The sequence below is a fragment of the Dromiciops gliroides genome, chromosome 4, assembly GCF_019393635.1.
Source record: "Dromiciops gliroides isolate mDroGli1 chromosome 4, mDroGli1.pri, whole genome shotgun sequence".
NCBI classification, from domain to species: Eukaryota; Metazoa; Chordata; class Mammalia; order Microbiotheria; family Microbiotheriidae; genus Dromiciops; species Dromiciops gliroides.
This window is the reverse complement of record NC_057864.1, coordinates 101,373,311-101,395,724: the sequence shown is the minus strand read 5'-3', so window position 1 is coordinate 101,395,724 and position 22,414 is coordinate 101,373,311. Positions and strand designations below refer to the sequence as shown.

The 22,414-nt window shown below is 44.6% G+C and overlaps 1 protein-coding gene across 5 annotated transcripts in view; it reads right to left on the bottom strand.

Moving 5' to 3' along the window:
• Nucleotides 1–127: 127 nt before the first annotated feature.
• The window catches only part of ADORA1 (adenosine A1 receptor), a 61,687-nt gene continuing 39,400 nt past the window's right edge, over nucleotides 128–22,414 (bottom strand). For 2 of the 5 annotated variants that reach the window (XM_043963910.1, XM_043963911.1), the window contains one exon: nucleotides 128–2,564. In XM_043963910.1, the coding sequence (XP_043819845.1) occupies nucleotides 1,928–2,564 (637 nt within the window). In that variant the 3' untranslated portion in view covers nucleotides 128–1,927. Of the gene's footprint in view, nucleotides 2,565–3,762; nucleotides 3,788–7,306; nucleotides 7,332–18,030; nucleotides 18,056–22,414 lie in introns of those variants that run through there. The other 3 variants (XM_043963915.1, XM_043963912.1, XM_043963913.1) reach the window with 3 other exon arrangements.

Genomic DNA, 22,414 nt, shown 5'->3' with positions numbered 1-22,414 from the left:
ACTTATCCTACCCTCATGCCTCCCAACGTACCCACCACCAGCAGCCCGTGGGCTGCACCAGCTCTTCTCAGTCTGAATTCCCTTGTTCCCACCACTCTGGGTCAACTAGTGCTATGATTGTATCTTGTTGGTTTCATAATCTTTTATTGGTCAGTCCTTCTTCCCCACTCTGGAAACCAATGGGCTGACATTCCTCTCTACCCATCCCCCCATTCCACATTGAGGAAAAGCTGAGGCAGATTGATGGGGATCTGACTTAGAGCCAGGATTCAAACTCAGCCTGACCTCCCCTCTATCACTATAGAGCAAGGCCACACCCTGGCCCTGATCTCATCCCAGGATGCCTTTGAGGGCCTAGAACAAAATCAAGTTCCCTATTCACCTCCTTTTAGAAAGACCTTTCTCTTCCCACTCAGATGGTGCTAAACACTTCTCACCCAGCTCTTGAGAATGCCCAGGGCAACTCCTTAATGGGTGAGCACTGGGCACATCCACAGCAGGTGCTTTGCTTCCTCCATGCCCCTCCCCCTCATGCTGGCAGATGGGCTCCACTTATTGATATAACCCCTCCTCCCTCATTTAGCTCCCAGGATGGTCTGAGTGATGCCCTGGTACCTGTACCCGGCTCCCCCTTCCCGTGAGCTTCAGTCCTAGCTCCAGAGTTCTAGACCTTCTGAAAGAAATCATTTCTTCCTTAAGTTGGGATGACAGAGTCCCAGCCAGCCTCCCCAGAAGAACCTAAGAGCTCAGGATGCTGGAGTGGTCTCACTCCCAATGTGTCTGTGTACCCTAGCTCTTCTTGAGGGCCTCTGGTTTCTGGTGGGCCAAGATGGGGGAACCAACGCTACCTGCTGGTGGAGTGTTCCTGGCACTGTACCTAGGGGCATCATCTCTGTCCTGGGCCCCCGTGGTTCAGGAGACACTGCTTCTCCTAGACCCCACCTGCATCCTAGCTCTTGGCAGTGTCCTAGGAATTAGCAAGGAATGGTCTAGGGGAAACGCCCCCCCCCCCATTTTAGGACCCACTTCTTTTTTTTTTTTTTTTTTTTTTGCAGGGCAATGACAGTTAAGTGACTTGCCCAGGATCACACAGCTAGTGTCAAGTGTCTGAGGCCAGATTTGAACTCAGGTCCTCCTGACTCCATGGCCAGTGCTTTATCCACTGTGCCACCTAGCTGCCCCCTAGGACCCACTTCTTACACCATCCCAGTTGCTGGGGCAGAGAATGTACTGTCTAGAATATAATGTCTTTAGACCAGGATGCTGCCTGGCATTGCTTAGGGCATGATATCCGCAGACTAGGATGCTGGGGTATTGGGTCACAGTTGCCTTTCCCTGACAACCTTTTCCCTCTGGAGCCAGGATGGGAGGAAGGGGAAGTCTCCCTCCTTCTTACCAAGCACTCCATCCCAGCTCAGCAGCTGGTTTCTGAGTTGGCTTCTGTCCTACCCCCTCCAATCCACACTGTGAGAGTCTGTGGGTGCTCTAGGAACTATCTCCCCAGTCCAGATCTTCATGTATTTGACCCCTCCAGGCTCTCACATGTGCCTCGGAACATTAGACATGGGGCGCTGATACTGACTGAAAGAACAAGGAGTCCTATCCTGCCTGCTTCCTTCTCTCATTCACTTCCACGGGCATCCCACTTTCTTTCTCACCAGGAACATGTAAAAGGAAGGACAATGAAGCCCAGGGCCACCCAGATCACACGGCCAAGCTGGTGGGGGTGGCAGGAAGACGGTCTAAAGCTCTGGATTTCACTTCAGGGCCCTCCCTCCGCTCATGCCCCATGGCATTGCCAAGGAAACTATGGGCAAACAAGGATTGTGATTTGTAGAGGGGAGTGGAGGAGAGAGACACCATGGTACCCCAATGGAGAGGGGCGAGGATAAGGATAGGGAAGTTGGAGTACAGGAAGCTTCAGGGTCTAATTATCCAGTTTCTCCTCGGGGGGATCCTCATCATCAGATGGGGGCATTGCCCGGCATCGGAAATGCTGGTTCCAGATCTGCAGGAAGGTGGTCCGAAATTTCTGAATGCGGAAGGCGTAGACAATGGGGTTCATGGCCGAGTTACCGTGAGTGAGGAAGATGGCGATGTAGGTGAGGATGCTGGGCTTCTCGCAGTCTGGGCAGAAGAGAGTGATGCAGTTGAGAATGTGTAGGGGCAGCCAGCTGAGAGCAAAGAGGAAGAGGATGAGGGCCAGGGACTTGGCGATCTTCAGCTCCTTCCCGTAGTACTTCTGGGGGTCCCCTGAAGAGCCCGACACCTTCTTGTTGAGCTGCTTACGGATCAGGTAGAAGACCTCCAGGTAGATGAGAACCATGAGCAGCAGAGGTGGGAGGACCCAGACAAAGAAGTTGAAGTAGACCATGTATTCCATACTGATGACCTTCTCGAATTCACATTTTATCACCAAGTTCCCCAGGCTGCTGTTGGTCTCCTCTTTCAGTTTCTCCAGGTTATTCCAGCCAAACATGGGCGTCAGGCCCACGAGGAAGGAGAGCAGCCAGCAGCCTCCAATGGCCACTGACGCCCTCCTCGGTGTCACCACCATCTTGTACCTGAGGGCAAGGAAGACAGAATTGTGAAGGTCCCTTCTCTGGGGCAAAGACCAGGTGCTCCCAGTCCCTCCCAGGGACCTCAAAGGAACCCCCCCGCCCCATTCCCCTCACCTATCCATCTACAAAGTGTGCTGATTTGTGCATTCTCAGCAGACCCTGGCTAATCTACACCAAGGGCAAGAAAGAATCTCTTGGAGGCAGCTAGGTGGAACAGTGGATAAAGCACCAGCCCTGGATTCAGGAGGACCTGAGTTCAAATCCTGCCTCAGATACTTGACACTTACTAGCTGTGTGACCCTGGGCAAGTCCCTTAACCCTCATTACCCTGTAAAAAAAACCTATCTCTTATCTTATAGCTGGAATGGATCTTAGAAGTTATCTAGTCTACCCTCTAACCCCAAAATATCCTGGCTCCTTTGTGTGTCTAGAGTTGATGGGAAAGGAGAGACCAGGTTGAGATTTGAAAAAACAAAACCAGACAGATTAACATACAAATTTCTCTTTTAGTCTCTTCGGTCTTGTGGACAGATTTTATCAGAAAATAAAGAAGTCCCCTGTCCATGCCCCACTTCCCCTCAGACTTCCTTTCTCCATGAAAGGACTCTAGTTCTGAAGCACAAATTAGGGGAGCATCTCCTTTCAGGAAGGATCTCAAAGCCCTTAAAGACCAGTCCAGCACACCTCTAGGCCAATGGGGAGCTGTTAAACATTGTGCCCATTCCTCCCACCCCTGGCAAGCTATTAAGAGGTAGAAAGGCAGTTAACCAAACTTCAACTTGAGCAGCTGACCCAAATCCAAAGCCTTACCTGGGTGCCTTCTCCCCTAGCTTTGGTGCCCTCCAGAGAACCTCCCCAAAAAAGAGATTAATTAGACCTTCCTCAAAATGATGTTGTCAACGATATTTAACTTTAACATTCCCCAACTTTCTTCACATAGACCTTCCTCACTACCAATAGGTTTTCTACTAAGTGATAAATCCTTTGGGCCCAGTAACTCACAAGACAAAGAAAAATAGAGATGATTCTCAGTCCTGTTCAGGGCCCTTCTGCTTATGCAGGGGGCCAAAAGGTGGCCAAAGAGAGCACAATCTTTAGACTATCTATAAACATGAATTTAATCACTGGTATTCCCAACGTGAGATCCTTGACCTGTGATCGATAATTGGTCATACTGCTAAAGAAACTGAATGGTATTCACCTCCATATTCTTAATTAAATGAAACCAGAAGACAAAAGGAAGTTGCTACTAGATAGAAAGATGGTTCACAGGCTCGCCTCTGAGTGGCAAATAAAAGAGTTGGCAGAGTTGATTTTTATCATATACTCAGAGGTGATAAGAAGCATAATTTCTCAGTATTTTAGCCATCTCTTCTTGCAGTGTTCGTAATAAGTATTGCAAAAATATCATTAGGAAGACCAGCATCTGTTGCAGAAAATGAGGAGGCAGAAAAATGGTTAGACCTGGAGAAAACCCATTAAATTAAACCCTCTAAATTAAATCATCATACACTTTGCTGCTTAGTGACTTCAGTGCAAAGGAGGACAAAGCAAAGACAACAACCAAAAAAAAACGTGCTTCAGGAATAAGAAACAAAAGAGGATGATAGCTTGGAGACTACACAGAAGCTTCATGCCTATTTATCATGAATATACCTTTTTTTTTTTTTTTTTGCGGGGCAATAGGGGTTAAGTGACTTGCCCAGGGTCACACAGCTAGTAAGTGTCAAGTGTCTGAGGCCAGATTTGAACTCAGGTACTCCTGAATCCAGGGCCGGTGCTTTATCCACTGCGCCACCTAGCCACCATGAATATACTTTTTTAAGAAAAAGATTCCAGATTTGTTGGATGGGGCAAACACCAAAAAAGATAACAAAATAATAAATTGGTCATGTTTTAATTGATTCATTACTGGTATGGGAATCATTCCTGAATCAGCTGACGATGTTCAGTCAGAATACTGACTCAGAGTAAAGATCGAAATAACTCTAAAAATTAGAAAAATATATGGTGTATACAGTTAAAACAACTCCAATGTAACCCATTTAAATGAGCTCTGGGTGACAAAAAATGATAAATGGGGGGAGGGACTGGCATAAATACAGATTATAACCATTTCCTAAGAAAGTTTAACCAGTATAAATCAAGTGCCATAACTAAGAGATTAGAGCCAGTAAACACTTAAGATCTCTTTGCTAAGCGGAGAGATTATTGTTTCTCCTTCATTCTCTGAAGAAGGCCATGACATCAGGATGATGTCATGACTTGTAGTGAATTGGATTGAAGTGAGGGAGGGCTGTGAAAAGTCACCAGTCTCCTCCAGAGCCATCTGGGTCCAGTGGCAAGATATATAGCAGGATGACTAGAGATAGCCCCAGATGTTTTAAGGCAATTGGGGTAAGTGACTTGCCCAGGGTCACACAGGTAGTAAATGTCAAGTGTCTGAAGCCAGATTTGAAATCATATCCTCCTGACTCCAGAGGCTCTATCCACTGTGTCACCCACCTACCCCAAAACAGAGAGATATGGCAGAAAAGGAAACTGGTTTAGAATATAAGCATTTTCAGAAAGTCTTCCAGAGAAGAACAGTAAGAAGGAAGTGAAGGGGGAAACAAGTTTACTAAAAAGCTTCTTGGGAGAGACAACTAGGCAAAGTCTCGGGGGGTTTTAAAGATGAAACTGAAAGGGACACAACAAATAGATAAAAAATGAAAAAGATCTGGACAGATTTTTATAACAAAGTCTTCTCACCAACAAGGACAATGGAGCCCCCACATCTGGACTCTTAACATCCCAGATCCAGACTGCTGGATGAGAAAGCAGAAATGGTGCTTACAGACAAAAATATTAAGACTAGCTGAATTAGATAAAGTCTACCTAGAAAAGGGATAACTATGTGATGCAGTGGATAGAGTGCCAGGCCTGGAGTCGAGAAGACTCATCTTCCCTAGTCTAAAATTGACCTCAGACACTTGCTAGCTGGGTGACCCTGGCCAAGCCACTTTACCCTGTTTGCTTTGGTTTCTTCATCTATAAAAATGAGGTGGAGAAGAAAATGATAAACCACTCTAATATATTTTTCTTATTTTCCCCCTCTAATATTTTTGCCAAGAAAATCCCAAATAGGGTCATGAAGAATCAGACACAACTGAAACAAATAAACAACAACAAAACCTAGAGAAAAACTGTGCTGTAGGTGACCCAATTTTGGTGGGAGGGAATCTCGAGGTTAGCAAAAGAAGGCAACAGAGAGAGAGAGCATGTCAACCATCTGACATGTCTATCTCTACAAAATTGTCATGAGCACAATCTACATTCACACCAAGATCATCCTTGATGATGGTACAAGAAGAGAATAAGCTTTCATTAACAATAAAGACCACATCTTTATAGACACACAATTGACTGAAAACTATGGCAACACAAGATCCCATGCTGGATGATTATAAAAAAGCATTTAATTCCGTAGATCAGAATGCTTCAGTAAAGGCTCTCCTCCAACAAGATGTCTCCCATGCCCATGCCAACATCTCAAAAGATTCCCTGAAAGATGTAACAACAGAGATAACTTTGTTATCTCTCCAATGATTGATATTGAGCAAGGTGTAAAACAGCAAGACCCAAGCTTACCAAAGATGTTTTCCACTGTCATGGTGGATGTCTACTGAGTTCATATTGAAGGATTCCCTACAGATTGCAAGGTACTTCAAATGCTCCATTTTGCTGTTGTAATTGTGCAAATTGCATCAAGCTCCAAAATATTGTAGAATCTCCTAAATGGGTTCCACAATTACATAAGAGTTCAGCTCAACTATCCACATAGGAAAAACCAACTGGATCAGAAATGACTATGATATGCAGCTGGGTGGCTAACCCATAGAGCTTGTCCATCAGTATAGATATCTTGAATAGACATTTCAATGGGACAAAAAGTTGGGCCCGGAATTGAATAGAAGGAGGAGAAGGGACCTGGATTGCCTTTGGAGAACTAGAGAGTTATTTTAATGATCTCAAACTTCCTCCTAAATCAAAGGCCAATCTTTTTCTAATATGAACATTCTTCCAGCAGTTTTGTATGGCTGCAAGTCTTAGAATACTACAATTCTGAAGAGCTGAAGCTGAGGTTGGGCCTGGTGGCATATGCTTATAATTCCAGAAACAAGAGAGGCTGAGGCTGGTGGTTGAGCTTGGGAGTTCTGAGCTGCAAAGGGCTATGCAGATCAGGTGTCCATATTAAGTTTGGTATCAATATGGTGATTCTTTGGGAAAAGGAATGGAGTAGCAGAAGATGGAGCCACCAGATTGCCTAAAGAAGCGGGAAGAGGCCCAGGTTGGAAACAGAACAGGTCAAAGCTCCTATCAATACTGAGACTGGGCAATGAGTAGCCCCTGCACTTTTAGCCCAGGCTAGCCTGGAACCCCAGTCTTAATTGCTTTTTTAATTCAGAAAAAAACTAACTGAAGTTGAGGATCATTTAAATGGCAATGCATAAGCATGTGGTATTCATGCACATGTTACAAAGGTACAATTGTGAGAGAAAAGGAAGAGAAAGGATGTCAGCAATGAAAGAGATGTTATGACTGCAGGGGTTTGGGGACCCTTTGGCAGATTGCAGGAGAACATAGACAAGAGTCCCAGAGGCATGAATGGGTAATAATCTGAGCCACTGAAGGGAGCACCCATTTGTTTATTTATCAAAAGTCATCAATTTGTTGAAGTATCAAAGAAGTGTAAGACACCATACCTCTGAAGGTCTCTGGTCTTCTCTTCCATAAAACCAGGGGCTTGGAGCAGGTGAACCTACTAAAAAATGAATCACTAATAATGGAATTTCAGGTCCCACAACACACACGTTGGTGGGGAAGATGCTTCATGCACAGACAGCCTCCCTTCAGATCAACCACTTGGGCACTAGCCCCTCCTCCACCTATATGACAGGGGTCAATGCCAATGCCAGGGCATTCCTCACCCCATCCTCCCCTCCTCTTCCGGAAAGACTGCTGAGGCAGGCTGTCTTTGCACTCTGCCTGGTTGTGTTTTTCCAATGCAGTACCAGAGATGGATGTTGAGATCTCCCTGGACTACAGCCACAGAATCCCAGGAGTGGAGGAAATGGGGAGTCCAACTGAGCAAGCTTATTTCATCCTGCTCCTTCTGCACAGGGGCCTGCAGCCTTCTTTCTTACTTTAAGAATCACGAAGGAGCCTAAGCTGTTCTTGTCCCTGAAGAGAGGCAGTGTGGTGTGGTGGGAAGAGGTATGCATTCAGAAAGCTCAAAAGATCTAGGTTTGAATCCCTGTTCTGCTAACTGATTAGCTTTGGACAAGTCACCTGACCTCTCCGAGTCCTATTTCTAGGTAGTGCAGGAGATATAGAGTGGTAGGCCTGAAGTCAGAAAGACTCACCTTCATGAGTTCAAATCCAGCCTCAGACACTTAGCAGTTGTGTGACCCTGGGAAAGTCACTTCACCCTGTTTCCCTCAGTTTCCTCATCTGTCAAATGAGCTGGAAAAGGAAATGGTAAACCACTCTGGTATGTTTGCCAAGAAAACTCCAACTGGGGTCATGAAGAATCAGACACAATTGAAAAAAACACTAAACAACAATGTAAAATAAGAGAGCTGAGCCAGATGATCCCTATGGTTCTTTCCAGCACTAAATCCCATGATCCTAAAAGCCCCTGTCTCTCCCAAACTCTGTCCTTTTCCTCCAGGAAAAGATTCCTCCTCTTTGGAGTCTGTCTCTTTCTTTCTTTTTTTCTTTCTTTCTTTCTTTCTTTCTTTCTTTCTTTCTTTCTTTCTTTCTTTCTTTCTTTCTTTGGTGAGGCAATTGGGGTTAAGTGACTTGCCCAGGGTCACACAGCTAGCAAGTGTCAAGTGTCTGAGGCAAGATTTGAACTCAGGTCCTTCTGACTCCAGGGCCAGTGCTCTATCCACCGCTCCACCTAGCTGCCCTGGGTCTTGCTTTCTTGATAGAGCAAGAATAAGAGAAGCACCATGGTGTCTTCACTTATATAATCATAGAACACAGAATGTTGAAGACAGAATGGAACTTGAGAAATCATTTCATCCAACTCTCCCATTTTACAGATGGGAACAACTGAGGAAAATTCCCCATATCTTATTTGTTATAATAGACTCCTTGTCACCCCCAGGCTAGAAAAAACCTTCTAAGGTCATCCACGGCATCCTCCTCATTTCAGGTGAAACTATACCTTGCTATGTCTCTGGTTTCCATTGAAGTATACACAGCAAAAGAAATTAGATCACTCTTTCAGGGCATTAGCTACACAATCTCTACATTTTAGTACCCTATAAGCCCCAACCTGGTCCTCTTCTGCCTATAATTCCCAGTGACTACCAAACACCCTAAAAGCTCTCATCAGCTGTGACTAAATGATGAAAAGTGGGGCTGAAAAACTTATCTTATTAACACTTTTTTTCTGAGGATCTCAAAGCCCCTTCCAAACATTCTCTCCTATAAGTGGGTGAAAGGCATGGAAAAACCAGCTCTCTGCAGATCTAGAGATTCTATGTTGTATCCAGAACCCTAGACCTGAGAAATGTTGGCTTCTTCTCAAAGGAGAGTTGTAGAAGACAGCCCTTCACCACCACCACCACTAAGACTGAGAGCATAGGAGGGATCTCTGGATGGCCTCCCTCTCTTCACCTTCCTTGCACCCAGTGCCTCTGCCTGGGGCCTGTCTAGGGGAAGACTGCTTTCCCTCCAGGGACTGCTCCTGGAGCATGGGTAAGCTGACCCAGGTGATTAGAGTATCAGCTCCGATCTGTTTTTCTTTCTATTTTTTCCCTGTGTGGGAAAGAGCCCAAAGGACACAGGACCCCTGACTAGAGTGGGACAGGTTCTCATGGGAAGGACAGCCCTCAGTGGCAAGGAGGTGGAGACACACCTCTCTCTACTCGTGGGAAACAGGAGCAAGCCTAGAAGTTGTTCTGAACAGGGGAGGAGGGGCCCCTCTGACCCCACCCCCACACCCCTTTCCCCAACCCCTTTCTCCTCCTCCCACTCTTACTCACAAGGCCATCCACACATGAACACAAGGAGAAAAGCACAATGGTATCTCCCCAACCGATGCCTGTTGGGTCACCGCTGGACATTCATTCCTTTGGACTAAGGAGGGTTCTCTCCCATTAACAAAGTCATTAGCACCTTAGAAGGAATGAGTCTATCAGGTGCTTTATTTGGAGTCCTGGGTGTCTGGAGGATGATTGAGAAGTACCTAAATAGGAAGGGGGGACACCAAAGACAAACTTTATCTACTTCCTAATCTGGCCCAGGGAGGGTCACACGAGTGCAAGAGTATTTACTACCTAATACAACACAGATGTGACTGCTAGGGAAGCAGTCTTTATTGAAACAGGGAACAACAGGAAAAACCCTCCATGTTGTCTCTAGTCAAGCTAGGAAGGGTTCCGAGAGGAGGTGGGCTCTGCAGAGCTGTAGGAATGGAGAGATGAAGCTTATTAAGCTGGATGGGTGAGGCATTCTAGACATATAACATAACACGAGAAAAGGCTCAGAGACAAGGACAGACTGAGAAAAACAGAGCTGGGGTAGGAGCGTTGGGCAGAGAGTCTGCTGAAAGCCCGCCTCTTCTAGGAAGTCTTCCTGGACTAAAGCAGTCATCTCTTTCTGTCTCAGTCTGTGCCTCTCTATGGCTCCCCCTCCTCTCTCGGAGCAGGACCCCATCGTGCCTCATACACAATGCTAATGGGTTTGAATCCCCTGAGTATTTGCTTGTCTGTATGCTCGGACCTGTCTTGCTAGAGATATGGTATATTTCTGAGAGTCAGAAAATGAGGCTTTAAAGCCCGACGCTGCCCCTCACAGGCAAAGGTTACATGACACGCGTGAATGCTTGCAGATTGATTTAGTGGCGGGCCTGCAGAAAAAGCTGGGAGCTAGGAATCTCCAGTTTAAGCTCTGGCTCTGACTTCCTGCCATTCACAGCACGATGAGCCACTCACTAGGGTATATCTCATAGGCAGCTCAGAGGTCCAGTGGGTAGAGCTGTGGGCCTGGAGTCAGGAGGACCTTAGAGACTTACTAGCTGTGTGACCCTGGGCAAGTCACTTAACTCCTATTTGCCTCAGTTTCCTAAATTGTCAAATGGGGATAATAACAGTGACTACCTCGAAAGGCTGTTGTGAGGTTCAAATGAGATATTTGTAAAACGCATAGCACAGTGCCTGTCGGGCTGATAGGGGGCTGATCTCCATGGTCCTTTCCAGCTCTAACATCGTTGTCTGTGATCACAGAAAGCAGAGCTATAGTAATAAAGAGAATCAGTTCTGGTTCTACCATGGGTGTGACTTTGGGTAAGTCTCTTCCTCTCTCTTGTCCTCAGTTTCCTCATCTGAAAAAAAATAGTCCTGGATTTGATGTTAGAAGTTCCTTTCAGCTCTATATGGTAGCCACCAAGGGACCAAGGGCAAACAGGTCCTGAAATAAGGCCAAGAAGAACTCATCTCCATTGGGAAGTCTTCCTTAACTCACCTTGTTTTGGTTTGTTGTTTGTCCTTCCTTCTTGAAGAGGAGCATGACATCAAATGTCATGATTTTCAGTGAATTGGATTTAAATGAGGGAGGGCTGTGCAAGGTCACCAGCCTCACTCTCTCCTCCTGGGTCCAGTGGCAAGATATATAGATATAGATAGATCTACATATATATATAGATAGATAGATAGATAGATAGATAGATAGATAGATATATCAGGATGACTAGAGATGGCCCCAAATGTTTAACCCAATTGGAGTTAAGTGACTTGCCCAGGGTCACACAGCTAGTAAGTGTCGGGGGGAGGGGGTGAGATTTGAACTCCGGTCCTCTTGACTTCAGGGCCAGCACTCTATCCACTGAGCCACCTAGCTTTCCCTTTCCAGGCTGTCCAACTCACCTCATGCATCTTTTTTTTTTTTTTTCTGGTGAGGCAGTTGGGGTTAAGTGACTTGCCCAGGGTCACACAGCTAGTAAGTGTCAAGTGTCTGAGGCTGGATTTGAACTCAGGTCCTCCTGAATCCAGGGCCAGTGCTCTATCCACTGCGCCACCTAGCTGCCCCCACCTCACACATCTTAATGATAGGTTACAAAATTCTCTATCATGTCATGGTCTACTAGAGGGCCGAGAACCTTGGGGGGAGGGGATAAAGAGTATAAGTACTATCACCCCCATTTCACAGGCAAGGATTCTCTTATTCAAAGAACTGATTTGCTCTTAGCCCCATAACCAGGAAGCAGTGGAGACAGGGTCTTCTGGCTATGTGTCACCACTTGTTTCTCCCCATCCTTCCGCACTAAGAAAAATGCCAGAGGCTCCTTGAGAAACCATTCTCATGTCCGTCTGTGTATCCCTAGAACCGTGCCTGTCGAATAGTAGGTGATTAATAAATGCTTATCCATCGCCTCATTGATTTGCACAGCCCACAGGAATTGGCATGAGGTTACAGCACTAGCCATCGTGTTGCTGAGGTAAGCGATTCCTCCAAGGCCAAGCAGGAAGGTGGAGCCAGAGCTTGGACAGAAGAATTCAGGTCTCCAGACTCCTAGCTCATAGCTTTTTCTGCCAGTCTACGGCTAAATCAATCGGCAAGCACTTGCCGTGTTACCGGTCCCTCTGAGAGGTCTAAGGAGGGGAGAGATCACTTACAGCTGAGGCAATCAAGAAAGTATTCACGGAGGAGAGATCGCATCAGAGCCGGGTCTTAAAGGAAGAGAAGGACTTCGACAGGCATGAATTAAGCAGACTCGATGATTATGAGATTAGGATTAATGTGTTTCACAAGAGGTGGTGTGGGATAGTGAATAGCGAGCAGAGACAGAAAGATCTGAATTCAAGTCCAGACTCTGGCCAGTACTGGCCGTGTAACCCTAGATAAGACATAATCCCATAGTGCTCCCATTCTCTCCAAGACAATTATTTTCAAAGCAGGTGCCAATCTGCACGATAGAGGGAATATCCCCACCGGGAGTCCCATACCACAATGAAATCACAGGTCTGGTTCAAATAAGTGCCTCGCCACAGGAAGTTGTTCTTGCTTTCATAACTGAATCCTTCCTGTCTTGATGAAAGATTACCCCCCTCCCCTTATCCCCGCCTTGGCTATAAACAGGGTCCAAGAGAGCAACCACTTACCATACTAGCCCTTGAGAGACTAGAAGGCTGAGAATGAGTCCCTCCTTCCCTCCCCCTCTCCCCGCTGCCATTCTCCATTCTTCCTTCCTTGAGCCTCTGTCAAAGACCACTAATCATTCAGGGCTCTTATCTCTGGGACTTTGCCAAGCCTTTTGGCTTTTTTTAAAAATTAGGCACCAGACTGAACCGAGGCTTAAACAAGAGTGGCCAGCAGTGCTGAATGTAGAAAAAGACCAGTCAGCTATTTCTGGCTTTGCCTCCTGGGGTTGGCGGCACCTTGGTGGGGCTATGGAGGCTCCCAAGCTCTAGAGGTTCAGCAACTTGATTTCAGCAATGATCAGGCTGGGGGTAGGGGTGGGGGTGGAGTGCAGGAGATCATGCTAGCCAAGCTTGCAAGAAATTAATATAACAGATCCCAGTGCACTAATGGTCAAGGAGAGGCGGGGTGGTAGAGTGGAGAGAACCCTGGACTTTAACCAGGAGAACTGGGCTGGAATCTCTTCTCCACCATTGCTGCTCCATCTCTGAGCCTCAGTTTTCTCATCTGTAAAAATAACTTAGTTTGTCTCAATAATCTATAAATTTCCTTCCAGCTCTGACAACCTGTAACATTGTTACAATATCTGACGTTCTTTTCTCTTCTCCTGAGTAGGGCTCCTCTAAAGCATTACAGAGCTCAAAGTGCTCAGGTGAGCATAAAACAAGAGAGACAAGAGTTAGGTTCTCTTAAAGTGTATTTCTGTGAATATTGGTAACAGTACCATACCAGTGATTAGACAGGAAGTCCCAAAAGTCTTAGTGCAGTTTTAAGCTTTAAAAGACTAAAACTGGACTGAGACTTTTGGGACACCTTGTATGCTATAGAGGATACAGAAAATATATAATAATGGTAACAATCAATCCATGAGCATTTAAGCACTTACTATGTGTCAGACACAAGATGGATGGATGATGAATATGTATACATACACATATTTCTTTATAGTTTGTGTGAATGTATATGTGTGTATATATACACACACATATATATATATATATGTATACACATAGACACACACAAGTATTTATTAAGGACCCACTATGTGCCAAGCACTATGCTAAACACTAGGAATAGAAATAAGGGCAAATATATGCACACATATATATACATGTTATATATAAAAATATGTACTATAGTTTTTATATACATAAATGGTAAATGGGAGATAATCTCAGAGGGAAAACACTGTTAGTTGGGGGTGGGGGTGGGAGGAAAGACCAGGAAAGGTCTCTTGAGAAAGTGAGGTTTGAGCTGAGTCCAAGGAAAGCTGGAGGCAGAGATGAGGAAGAAAAGCATTTCAAACACAAGGCGCAGCCAGTGAAAGGGCATGAAGTAGAAGAGATCGAGTATCATATTCAAGGATGAGCAGGAAGAACCAGTATTTCTGGATCACAGAGGGCATGGACAGGAGTCCAGGGTAAGACAGTCCAGACCAAAAAAAAAGATTTTATATCTGATCCTGGAGGTAATATGGAGCCACTCGAGTTTATCTGAGTAACCCCTGGGCAGTGCTGAAAGTACATCAACCAATTGGGACACACCAATCCTCTTTTTCTCCATGTTCCATAAGAATCATCAACCTACTGTCTGATCTATCAAAATGCCCTAGAGGCAGTGTGGTTCAGTGAAGAGAGTGATGGATTTAGGAGTCTAAAGGACCTGAGTTCAAATTCTGACTCTATCCTAATATTTTACCCCTCTTGGCCTCACTTTCTTCATTTGTAGTTAACGAGTCAACAAACATTTATTAAGCATCTACTATATATGCCAGGTACTATGTGAAGCACTGGGAATAAGAGTATCTCTGATCTCAAGTTCACAGCCTAATCTGTCAAATGTAGGTGCTGTGGATGATCTCTGAGGTTCCTTCTAGCTCTAAGATCTCTAGCACTTGGATTCAGGGAGTATCAGAGCTGGAGAGGACCCCCAAAAGGCCCATCCTTTTAAAGCAGGGAGGGAAAAACACCGACCTAGAAAGGAGAAGTAACTTGGTCAAAGTCACACAGCTCGCTAGTTGGTGGCAGAGTGAAGACTATTACCCAGCCCTGGCTTCCGGTTGATTGGCCTTTCCTCTACGCCCCATGGATTCTTTCACTTCAATAGATAGATTTTCCTCAAATGTTAACAAGTTCATTTTTCATTGATTGCATTGTAGGTTGGCTATTTTCTGGTGGTGTGGCTGATGCTGTCTGGAGACTGCTAATCCCTTCCTCAGTGCGGGTGGTTGCTGGTTCGAAGCCAGATGGTAGGGCTCCCTGACCTGGTGTTTGTCTTGTATTTGAAAGGCCTGAAATCAAGTGGAAGAAGGATGAGACGATGTGTTTGGCCACAGAGGGTAGTACTAAGATCAACGGGTAGAAGTTTGAGAGGCAGATCTAAGCCTGATATGAGGGAGGAAAATACCCAACAATCATAGCTAACCCAAAGCGAAGTGGGTGGATGACCCCTTGTCTGTCTGGTTATGTTACAGTTGGATTACCTCTTTGGATATGGGTTCCACTCAATGGCCACTGGGGTCCTTCCCAACTCTAAAATTCAGTAATTCTGTGAGATACTGCCAATAAGCCCTGGAGACAACAGGAATGAGGTAAGAGGTTGAAAGAATTAGGACTACTTAGTTGGGAAAAGAGACTGTTGAGAGAGGATGGAGAGACCTGAACTGAAGAACAATTAGATTATTTCCAGTCTGGTAGAGAGCTAGATAACAGTGAGATGAGGAAGCCCAGCTGTTCTCCACCAAGCATGAGAGACTGGGGTTCAATTGAAGCAGGAAGAATGGGGTGTAGGCATCAGGAAGGAGTCCCTAAAGGAGGTACAAGACAGAAGAGCAAGAGCAAAAAGGAGATTTTTTTGTTTACTTAGAAAAGAAGAGCCCCCTCACTCTCACAAATCTGGGTTCAATTAAGATCTGGTCCTACTTAGAGGCAGGGGGATAGACAGAATGACCCAACTCTGCAGAGGCCAAGATAGGATTGTTTGAGACTGTGGTCCCGGCTTTCTCCTATCGCACCCCCTTCTCACCCTCTTCACACCCTGTTTTGCCAGGATGGAAGGATGGAAGTTCATTCTTTCTCATGGTTTTGGCACTTGGGTCATTGTGAACAAAACACAGGATAATAGAGAGAACACTGGCCTCAGAGTCAGGAACCCTGACATCTTTCCCTGATTCTGCCATTCACTTGCTGTATGACCTTGAACAAATCACTCCATCTTTCTACCTCAGTTTCCTCATCTGCCAAAGGAGGAGGGGGTTAGATTCATAAACTCTAAAGCCCTTTCCACTCTACCATCCTATGCCTCTGAACTTCTATGGCAGGGGTTATTTTTTTACAGGGCAATAAGGGTTAAGTGACTTGTCCAAGGTCACACAGCTAGTAAGTGTCAAGTGTCGGAGGTCAAATTTGAACTCAGGTGCTCCTGAATCCAGGGCAGGTGCTTTACCCACTTCGCCACCTAACTGCCCCCTATGGCAGGGGTTCTTAGCCATTTTTGTGTCATGGACCAATTCCTTGGGCAGTCTGGTGAAGCCTGGGGACCCTTTATAGAATAATGTTTTAAATGCATAAAAAATTCATAGCACTATAAAAATTATATTAAAATATCATTGTTAACATATTAAAAACCAAATCCGGGGAACCCAGGTTAAGAAATCTGCTAAACACCTATCCCTTCCCCTCTAGTTTCAGAAAAGTCCTTCTCAGATCTAGCTCACCTCTTGCCTTCCCCTTCTTGCCCCAGGGGTTAGTGTACAGTCCAGGTCTTCAGTCACTCGTAACTGTCATGGATTTATGTAATCATAGATTTAGACCTGGAACTATAGAGATGAGCTAATCCAACTCCTTTTATAAAGGAGAAAACCGAGGCACAGAGAGAAGTTACTTAAGTACCCAAGGCCACACAAAGCCATGAGTATCAAAGCTGGGATTCAAACCCAGAGCTCCTAGTGCTCTCTCCACTAAAGCATGATACTTCTCATTTTAGAATTTTATTTTAGGGGCAGCTAGGTGGTGCAGTGGATAGAGCACCAGCCCTGGAGTTAGGAGGACCTGAGTTCAAATCCTGCCTCAGACACTTAACACTTACTAGCTGTGTGACCCTAGGCAAGTCACTAAACCCCAATTGCCACACACACACACACACACACACACACACACACACACACACACAAATTTTATTTTCACAAATTACATGTAAATACAAATTTTGACATTATTTTTTTTAAGATTTTGTATTCCAAATTCTCTTCCTCCCTACCTCCCTCCTCCCACCCAAGAACTCAAGATACTTCTTATGGAGACAGATTTGTAAGAACTGGAAAAGTCCTGAGTCCAACCACTTCATCCATCAGATGAGGAAACCAAGGCTGACAAAGACGAAATGATTGGTGCACAAGTAGTGTGGGTTTATATGGACCATCCAATACCATACATCTCTGCATCACCCCATGGCACTGGAACACTCTCTCCTTAGAACAAATGAGAAATACAACCCAAACTCAAATGATTATGGATGCAGAGGTTAGAGAAGGGCATCTCTTTCTTTTTCAGTCAACAAATATTCAAAATGTTTCCTTTATCCTCCTGGTCCTTTATCTCACACTCCCGAGAGGAGCTGTTCTTGCTATCTATGCCCCATCCTTCCTGCTGCCACGGACTGCACATGTGGTCGACTTTTTGTGTCTGGCCTCAGGAGTCTCCAGCTCTGATTAACTGGGTTACTTAGCCCCCAGCTCACAAGGGACGATAGTTAGCAAAGACTGATAAGTAACCTAATCTAGGCAATACCTGTGATGAAAAGACACCAGGAAAAAAAGTGAAGCTTGTGAAGTGACACTTGCAAATGACTAATCTCTTGGTGATAATCATCCATGTGGGGGATTGAACAGGGATTTGGCCAAACCTAGCACATAGACATGTACTTCAGGGGGGAAATGACTCTTCTTGATGCTCTAGAAGGGGGGGGAAAGCATTTTTCACACAGAAAACCTGTAGTAACACACTTTCTGGGCTTTTTTTTTTTAAATTGTAAACTCCAAACTCTCCAGTCTTGCCTTAGTGACCACATGATCCCATCTGCCACCAAGGGAAGTGAGGTTTACATCATTATAAGATTATTAAGCCACTTATTACATAGAAACTCTTCCTTCCCGTGGGCCTAAGGGAAACAGGAAATCAGATACAATTTAACAAGACTGAATGCTCCAGGGTACATATAGGGCTCTAATTGGAACGCTGCCTAGGGGGCTGGGTGCCAAGGGTGTAAAGCGGGGACTCGCCTTCTCCGGTTTTCTTGCTGGATGAGTTTTGTTTAGGATGTCATGCAGCCTCCCTGTGCCTCAGTCTCCACCAACTTGAAGATCGGGGCGTCATCCTGTACCCTCTTCCTCTTCCCCCTTCACTGGGCTGAGCTGGAAGGAACATATGAGGGAAGGGGAGCTGATCCTTTGTGCCCTTTGTAAGGAAAGAGTGGGATGGACTAAAGGCAATTGTGCTCATCTGGCCTTGGAAGTGGTTATGGGCCGCTTGCCAAGGGTCAGTGCTAGTAGTCGAAATTTCTGATTTGGATTGTTTTAGTCAGAGCTAGTCTCAAGCTTATACCCTAGATTCGAAGTCTTGTCTGAGGTCCTGAGAGGAGATAAGAAGCACAGTTCCAAACTCCCACGTTCTTGAGAGAGACGGTCTCTTCCATCAGGGAGGTGCCAGTCCAATAAATATTTGACAGACAGACCTGGACTCTTAGCTATCTTGAGCTACATCCCCTCCCCCATTATTTTGTATTTATTTTGAATCTCTCTGGTATTTATTTATCCATGAACTTTGTATCCCACCCACTCTCCTGTCCTCACCACAGGAGAGAATGAACTTGAAGGCAGGGATGTATCCTCACTGTGCTTGATGATTGATTAATTGATGGGAGAGACAAAATCCCTGCCATCAGTGACCAAAAGTTGTAGTTTCATGAGGGATTCGCCATGAGTGCCTTGCTCATGGGGCGCTCCCAGTATGACCCTGGACACACTGCCCTTGCCCTCTGAGAACTCCCCAATCAATGAATCTAACTGGGGACCCAAGTCATAAGGAGTGTCCAGAAACAGGGCTAAAGAATCAGTGGAGCTGAGGCCACAGCCCAGCCTCACCCACCTTTGCTGACTGTGAGGATTAGATTTTCTCTTACCTGGATGGGGGAGGAAGGAGGTAGTTAATTGAATCAGGAGTGTTGGCCCCACCTGCAGTGGGTAGCTATTTCTGATTCAGCTGGGCTAGATGGAAAAAACCCAACCTGTCTGGCCAGGGGATTTGATGCTCTGTGACTGGCCCCACAACTTGGATGTGTCAACTAGGACATAAGTGAAAAGAGGCAAGATTCCTTTTACCATTGAAGCAAAGCAATCTGTCTACAGAGCCTGGGGGCTCTGAAGGAAGGGACAATTATTTGAATGGCTTGGTTCTCCATGGGCCTCTGTGGACTTTATTGTTCATGAGAAAGCCAGAATAATGGGGAGCCCAAGCTGCCCCACACGCACAGAGTGGCAAAGTCTGTAGAAGCACAGGACAGTACCGTCCTTTAATATTGTTCACTGAGGGGACTGAGGAAGGGGTTGTTGGTGCATCGAGCATAAACAGAGGGGTCTCAAAATGAGAAAAAAGCTATTACTTAAAATAATTCAGTAGAACCTGCGACAATGGAAAAAGAGTTGGTTTTGGTCAGGAGACCTGGGTTCAAATCTTTCCTCCAACTAGGTGTATGACCTTGAGCCTTTCCCTATTTCTTTCTGCCTCGGTTTCTGCTTCAGTAAAATGAAGGGGTTGGAGATTATTTCTAGTATCATACAATTTAGAACTGGAAAGTATCTGTGATATTATCTCATCATAGTCATATATCTGGAGCTAGAGGAAACCCCAGAAGCCACATAGTCCAGACCCGCCTTCTCATTTTATATGAGAAAACTGAGAAGGTAAGTTACTCAAGACCACCCAGGTGGTAAATGCCAGAGACAGGATCTGAACTTCCAAGCCCTGTGACACAAAGCCTAGCACCCTTTCCACTGCATCACAAGAACAATTCCTTCCACTTATGGATTAGGAAACTGAGGACCAGAGAAATAAGACCAGTAGGGGGAGGTTCAGAGACAGCTAATATTTTGTTTCCATGTAAAGTAAAACTTCTTAATCAGAACTTTCAACTGTTCCCTTATGAGGCAAAAGGTTCCCCATTATGGGATCATAGACCGGACCTCACAAGTCACCTTGTTGAACCCTCTGCCTTTACATATGAGGAGAATCAGGCCCAGAGAGGGTGACTTGCCTAGGACCACAAACATAGTAGTAAGTGGCCAACTCGGGATTTGAACTCTTATCCTCTGACTCTGGGCAGCTAGGTAGCACAGTGGAGGATAGAGTGCTAGGCCTGCAGTTAGGAAGATCTGAGTTCAAATGTGGTCTCAGACACTTACCAGCTATGTGATCCTGGACAAGTCACTTAACCCTGTTTGCCTCAGTTTCCTCACCTGTCAAATGAGCTGCAGAAGGAAATAGAAAACCACTCCAGTATCTTTGCCAAAAAAAAAAAAAATTCCAAATGGGGTCATAAAGAGTCAGCCATGACTGAAACAACTGAACAACTCCAAATAGAACCATTTCTCCTGGACCATTGGAGGTCTTCAAGTGAAGCCTGTCGATCACTTGCTGGGGAAGTTGTGGAATGGATTTCTTTACATGCGCAATTTGAACCACATGGTATCTACACCTTTTTCAACTCTGAGATTCTGTCTTCTTCTAGCCAGCAATTATTTCTCTCTCTCTCGCTCTCGCTCTCGCTCTCATCTGAACTCACTATGCTTTTTACACACTTACCATATCCTGCCTTGTCTTACAATTATTTGAGTGCATTTCTACTCTTTCTATTAGACTATAAACTCTTTCAGGGCAGGAAGAAAGTTTTCATCTTCTTTTCTCTCTCAGAAAGAATTTTTATAGAAGATGAAGACTTCTATGAACTAATTCAGAGTGAAATGAACAAAACCAGGAGAATTTATACAATTTATACAGTAACAACAACACGGTAAGACAAACAACTTTGAAAGACTTAAGAATTCTTACTGATGCCATGACCAAATACAGTTTCAAAGGACTCATGATGAAACATGCTATGTACCTTCTGACAGAAAGGTGACAGATTCAAGAGTGAAGATTGGACATAGGCAATGAAGAAGCTGTTTTTTCTTGACTATACATATTTGTAGCAGGGGTTTTGTTTTTCTCTCTTAATAAGTGGGGGGGTGGGGTAGAAGTAGAAAGAAAAGCAGGATTTTTGTTGACTAAAAAAAATTTCTTTTAAAAATAGTAGCATATTCGTCCCATCCTTCTGTCAAAGTGGGAGACCCACTGGTATGGAACAATGCACATATTTTCAGACTTTTCAGGTGCATTGGTATTTTTGTTGATTTTTTCCCCCTCTCCTTTTTCTTTTTCTTAAAAAAAATTTTTATATGGGATGGCTGTCTGGGAGGGGAAAAAGAAGGGATACTGAAATTGTTGCTATGTATAAATAAAAGGTAACAATCAAATATTTTTAAATAGGAAAAATAGGGAATTAATAAGTAGGGGAAAGGGATGTGAGGATAATTCAAAATTCATTTCTCTTTGCTTTTAGAATATAATTGTATTCACTGTGATTATATAATCTATTGATGGTTCGTAAGATATACAGCTGCAATGGATCCTAGAAGGAACCTAATCCAAACCCCACATTTTACAGAGTAGGAAACTGAAGCCCCAAGAGGTTGAGTGATTTGTCTCCATAAAATGAGGGAGTTAGACTTGATGACCTTCAAGGTACCTTTCATATAAGGTACCTTTCTATAATCATGATATATTATTACAAATCCAGTGCTCTTCCAATTAGACCATGTTGGCCATATCTACCAAGGAGAGGGACTTCCCATGTCCATTATTTTCCTACTGTGCCTTCTATAAGGGCAGTATTTAATAATGATAATAATAATAATAATAATAATAAAAACAACAACAACAATAGCAGCTAGTATTTATATCGTGCCTTGTACAGGCACTGTACTATTACCAATACTATGTCATGCTCACAACAACCCTGGGAAGAAGGTGCTATTATTATCCCCATTTTACAGTTAGGGAAAACAAACAGAGGTTAAGGGACTTGCCCAAGGTCATACAGCTAGTAAGTATATGAGGCAGGATTGGAATTCAGGTCTTCCTGATTCCAAGTCCAGCATTCTATCCACTGGACCACATAGCTGCCAAAAAAATCGAGATTTCCAATTAGGACACACAGATTGACAGATAAGATAGATAAGTCCAAACAATGAATCAATTGAAAGTTATTTCTATTTGGTTTTCGAATGGATTCTAAAATTTGAGTTTATTTTTCAGCAGGTATAACCCTTCCCCGCCTCCCCACCCCGATTTAACTGGTTTTATGCCAATTCTAAAATGAGGCAGCATGGTCAATGCATTTAAAGTCCCAAGATCTGAGTTTGAATCACACTCCATTGTTTACAACCTTTGTTTCCTTGGACAAATCAACTTCTCTGGACCTCAGCTCCTCATCTATAAAATGAGGGGTTGGAGTAGATGCTTTCTAAGATCCCTTCCAGCTCTAATTCTATAGGTAACCCAGATTTT